General features: G+C 53.2%; 1 protein-coding gene across 1 annotated transcript; it reads left to right on the top strand.

The window, feature by feature from the left end:
• Positions 1 to 254: 254 nt before the first annotated feature.
• N0V96_010491 (uncharacterized protein) lies at positions 255 to 3,700 on the top strand (the record flags this gene model as incomplete). The annotated part of the gene is made up of 4 exons (XM_065758968.1): positions 255 to 312; positions 1,520 to 1,907; positions 2,467 to 2,903; positions 3,063 to 3,700. The coding sequence occupies 4 exons, from the start codon at positions 255 to 257 to the stop codon at positions 3,698 to 3,700; spliced, it is 1,521 nt and encodes a 506-aa protein (XP_065612491.1).
• Positions 3,701 to 5,603: the final 1,903 nt, after the last annotated feature.

The following is a 5,603-nucleotide window of genomic DNA, read 5'->3' as shown; positions in this document are numbered from 1 at the left end:
TGGCGTGATTAGGCGCAGTGATTGAATGGTGAGAGAGACAGAGAGAGAGCTTCCGATTTTTTGAGGTGTGCGACATGTGCGGGCACGGGCAGTCAGAATCAGATGGGAAAGGACGGGGAGGGATGAGACAGCGGGTACACTACGGAGTACGTATCCGAGGTTCCTTCCATCCACCTAAGGCAGTAGCTCAGGTACGTAGCGTTGTACTGGTCGGTACGTTTCCACCTCAAACAGTCGGGCAGGTCGCCATCGAAATGGAGAATGGGAAAGTGTGCAGTGGTGCCCGGTACCTGCCGCGCCGGAGTAAAACTGGTGCCTGACTTGGGTACCGTTGGCCTGGACACCTCAGATGCAAGGCGTCCACTGCAACCAAGTACATACACTACCTTGCCTAGGTACCTACCTTACTGCGTAGTAGTTGCTGTAGTACGGCAGTACCTATGTACACTTTTCCCAGGGCGTCAAAGCTTCGAGCTGCAGCTCCGAGCTTCTCCTTCCCAAGTTCATCCCCCCATGTCAAATCTCCACTTCCCATCCCCCAGGCTAGTCCTCTTCGGGTCGGAATAAACAAACGGAATATCCACTGCTGGCTTGATGCAGGAGACGGGAGCCAATGTCAACATTCCCTCACAACACACGGCGCACTTTGACCACCTTTCTTGCTGGGAATTGCTCGCCTTTCTCTCTCTCTTTACTGTATACTGCGTATCCTACCTTACCTATTGGTCCGTACCTTACCCTTTCCTGCCATTCTGCAGGCATCTCCCATTCTCTCATCTCTCACCCTCGCACACCATCCATCACAACTTGAAAGTTGAACCCACATCAGACAGAGAGACAGACAGACACAGACTCTCGGTTGGTCCCTCCCATCTTTTGATATCTCTCCCAGAAAAGAGACACACTCGATCTAATCCTGTCCAATCCAGATCATCCAACCCGCCTCCTCCGCATCCACTCCCAGCCGTCCATCCACCCACGAAGACACTGATCCCAGTCTCCGTCCCACTTGGATCCAAGATAGCAGTCCAGAGTCTCAAGAGGACACACTCGCACACTCGCACACACACAATACTGCGTAGACAGTCAGACACACAACAGACACACACAACAGACACACACAACATTTCACCCCTTGCCCCGGCAACCCTTTCGCAACCCTCGTTTTCTGCAGACTGCATTCGCTCGCCGCTTGCTCTGCCTGCTGCTCGGTCCAACCATCACCCCCCAACCCCCCCGTCTTCAAAACCCAATCCGCATCGCACATCTCGAGCGACCCTCTTCTCCCTCCTTCTTCTCTCCTCTCCATCCATCTTCAAAGCTTCAATCGCCCTTTTTGCCCAACTTCACCTTCTGTCGGCACACCCCCTTTCCTCCAAATCCAAAAGAGAAGAGAAAAGCAGAAGCGCGTGTCACTTGAACGACCGGCTTCTTCCACCTTTCCCTTCCCCTTTGTTTTTTTAGGAAAACGAAGCAAGAGGATACTCTTCTTTGCCTTCCTCACTTCAGGAACGCTTAGAAGATTCTCCTCTCTGCGCCCCCAAGGCCGCCAATCTGGATTTTGAAGCTCGTGTCCCCGTCCCCTTTAGCGTCTTTCCCTCCACCTACAAGGAGAGTGAGACACAAACCCAGACCCAAACAGTCACGCAGACGCACGAAGAGCTTGAGATCAAACTTCCCGAAAAGAAGCCCAACAAGCCCGGACGGGAGGAAAGTCAATACTCTTCCTTCACCACCATCGCCGAGTCGAAGCCGCAGCCGCCGCAGCAGCAAAAGCCGCAGCAGCAGCAGCAGCCTCTTCCCCCTCGGAAAGAGCAGCACCGCTACGAAGAAGAGGTCCGCATCGAAGAACACTACCACCGTCCCGGTGTCCACTACGAGTCCCACAACTACCGTGAGGAGTACCGGTATGTTTTGATCTTTCTGTCTATCTGTTCCTCTGTTCCTCTCTCTATGCCCAACCCTCTCTGCCTCTCTACTTGTGGCCGGATGTGCCCATCACAGCTTATGTATGGCATGGCATCGATCGATTCATCCAGCCTCCCGCTTCCCTTCCCCCCTCACCTCCCGCTTCCCTCTTCCCATGCAACCTCAAAACAACACATACTCCACTCGCGTCACTCCGGTCACCGCCCCTTCTCCTCCTCCGCCTCCCCTTGGCAACCATCTCTCTCACCTACCTACCCATCTTCCTCCTCCTTCTACACACCCCTACCTCTCTCCCACTGGGCACCCCGGCTCGGGACCGCTTCAGCTCGGGCCCCGGTATTTCGCCAAATTTCCCTCCTTGCCCATTACGAGCCGCCAGTCATGGACCCTGGACGCCTCCTCCCGGCCCCCCTAGTCCCATGTTGGCCAAGTAACCACTTGTCACGTCAAATATGTCAACCGGAGCGAAAAAGCTTCCCCATCAAGCTCCCCCATCAAAACATCAACTGACTTCTCTCTTCTTTTCCTTCTATCCAGCCCTGCCCCTCCCGCTCCTGCTCCTGCTCCCTCTCAATACACCACTCAGCAAGAGTTCCACGACACTCGCATCCACCACCACGACACTCGCGTTGAGATCGACACCCGTCACCACGAGCACCTGGTAAACCCGATTGATAAAATCGAACGCCAGTACCGTCAACGCTTCCAACCTACCTACCACAAGGAGGAAGTCACCGTCGAGACCTACCCGGCTCCTCACCACCACCACCACCACCACTCTCACTCCGACCACCACTCGGATCACCACTCCCACCACCAGCACTCCCACGTCGACGAGTACACCGTCGAGTCTGAGCGCCCCCGTCCTCAGCAGTACAAGGAAACCATCAAGGTTACCGAAGAGACCATCGAGCCTACTCACGTCTCCAAGCCCCAACACAAGTCTGCCAAGATGGGTTACTACGACGAGGATGGTAAGTCTTGAAAATCCCCCTCCCCAGTGCTCTGCTTGACCCCCTTTTGTGCGTGCGTGTGCTTGCTTGCTTGTCTGTCCAATGCTTGTTGGGCTTTGTGTGTGTGCGTGTGTTTTGGTTGCGCCGTTCGTCCCCCCAATCTATGGACCGACACTGAAGGGTGCTCGCACCACCAGGCCACTACCATTCTTTCCGTCAAGGCCTTCACAAGCTGGCGGACAAGATTGCTCACCCCCATCATCACCACCATCATCATCATGGTCATGCTGACCGTTACGAAGTCTCCGAGGTTCGCGCCGCTTCCGCCCCCCCGCCGCCAGTCTTCCGGCTCTGGCTCCGGTGCCCCTCTCCTCCCCAACACCGTTACCATCCCCTGCCACCACATCCGCCTCGGCGACTTCTTGATGCTCCAGGGCCGCCCCTGCCAGGTCATCAAGATCTCCACCTCCGCCGCCACCGGCCAGTACCGCTACCTCGGTGTCGACCTCTTCACCAAGCAGCTCCACGAGGAGTCCTCCTTCATCGCCAACCCCGCCCCCAGCGTCGTTGTCCAGACCATGCTCGGCCCCGTCTTCAAGCAGTACCGCGTCCTCGACCTCGCCGATGGTCACGTCACTGCCATGACCGAGACCGGCGACGTCAAGCAGGGCCTGCCCGTCATTGACCAGTCCAACCTCTGGTCCCGCCTCAACAACGCCTTCGAGTCCGGCCGTGGCTCCGTCCGCGTCCTTGTCCTCAATGATGCTGGCCGTGAGCTCGCCGTCGACGTCAAGGTCATCCACGGCTCCCGTCTGTAAGCGTATCACGCTATGTCAATGGTTTATCTAGCAAACATGTCATGTACGAATTACAGATGATCAAATGTAATGGAAGAAATTGAAGTCGATTTTGGATAAAAACAGAACGGATAAAGGATCCAGGAGTCTTTTACGTAGATATGTAGCTCTGTATATGATCTGTAATCCATATGTTTGGGTACTACACTAAACTTTCTCAAATATGCTCTACTGTGACCTTAGTAATGATCTGTGCTCTTGTTTTCGTTTCTGATCAAGGAGCGCCATGCTTCACATCTACTTGGTATCCACTTAGTATAAGCCAAGCTCACCACCTCAGTAAGGCGGAAAGTCTGTTCTGACCGTCATTCACTGCCAGAATCATAGCATCGTCACTTGCGATGGCCGTTACCGCCGTCTCTGTATTCATCATCAGGTATGTTTACCAAGGCCTCGCCAAGCACGGCCGAATAAAGGACTGGGCAACTGCCACCTATGATTCCATCCAATCTCATTCAGAACATCAATCCTTTCAGATTACGTCAATCGCCAAATAATATGTGACACACAGTTAGTTATGTAGACAAAGATGGAGTAGAATTTTGAACCATCAAATACTACCTTAGTAGATGCTGTCAGGCTCAATCATGTGGGCTCGTGATAAAAGGACAAACACGGCTGCGGGCATTTCCTGAATACGCTTTCGCGTGTTAAACTTGGGAGGTGGGATAGTTTTCTGGGATATTAAAGAGGGCATATACCCGTTACAAAACAGCCTCATCACTCGCTCCAAGCGTCTCCTGAACCTGAATCAATACAGCGTTTCGTGAGTTCGATAATAATCATGGCTAGTTCAGGCTTGCCACAGCAACCTCAGGGCCATGGACCAGTATGGGGATATATCGATGGCATCCACACTCAATTTCAACGCCTCAAAGGCATAAGTCTGACTCAACACCCGGAAGCACAGGCTCTCTTCGAGAAATATAGCAATGATTTTGACGACTGGTCAGTGGCAGTGGGGCCTTATACATCTGGGCAAGATGCTCATACCGGCGACTTGCAAGGTCTACTTGCAACTCTTGTAGACAGTAAGTCATCGCCAAACCTTGACCCACATACTCCTTTGCGAATATGTCAGTACTAATCAACATGGTGTGGTGAGCTGCATGGTCGGCGTCGATAACTGCCCCCGTTCATCGCCTAACGTGAGACGGGGGAAAACCCACAATGAGGGATCCTATGGACCTCTCTTGGCCGAATCGTGAGAGAGATGAAGAGGGCACTGATCCAAGAACACTCCTTGGCGCAGTACTGTTCGTCGATATTCCGGTGCGTTTTCATGCTTCTTAATTTCAGGCTTGCTGTATTGAGGGACCGGGATATCGCTTTCCAAGGGGAAGAAATCAAGAAAGTTTGTCGACCGGAAGAACTTGGAAAGGACATTGCTGGATGCCAAGATCATCCCTGCTTCGCCACCGTCGGTCAAAGCACTCGGTTAAAGTCCTCTCGTCTTTGTAGAGAGGGGGACCGGATAGACCAATCTCTCTAGTGAAGTCGGTTGTATTCATCATTACCAAACATGATCGGGATAGCTGGGCCCCCAGGTCGACAGCGGACAAAATGCGAGCTTTCTGAATTACCCCGTTGAGTAAACCGACGTCAGCCTCGAGAGAATTCGGTACTATCGAGGCTTGGAGAAAGCAGTGGATTGCTGGCGGCTTCACGGAATGCGGCACTTTTCAGCTGGTTTACCCAGATCAGGGCGGCTCTGGATCGTTTTCGTCACTTGGGTAGCATCGTAATTGGTATCTCTATGTGTACGATGAGGGGTTCCCAGCTCCCAAAAGCACGAGACAAATCCACAGAATACTAGTCTATATGCAAAAATACAAGTAAGGATACGGGTGCTCAGTCTCATGCT

Source organism: Colletotrichum fioriniae (genome assembly GCF_027942845.1).
Source record: "Colletotrichum fioriniae strain IMI 355084 chromosome Unknown scaffold_14, whole genome shotgun sequence".
NCBI classification, from domain to species: domain Eukaryota; kingdom Fungi; phylum Ascomycota; class Sordariomycetes; order Glomerellales; family Glomerellaceae; genus Colletotrichum; species Colletotrichum fioriniae.
Note: the sequence above shows the minus strand (reverse complement) of the source record. Positions and strands in the feature narration are given on the sequence as shown.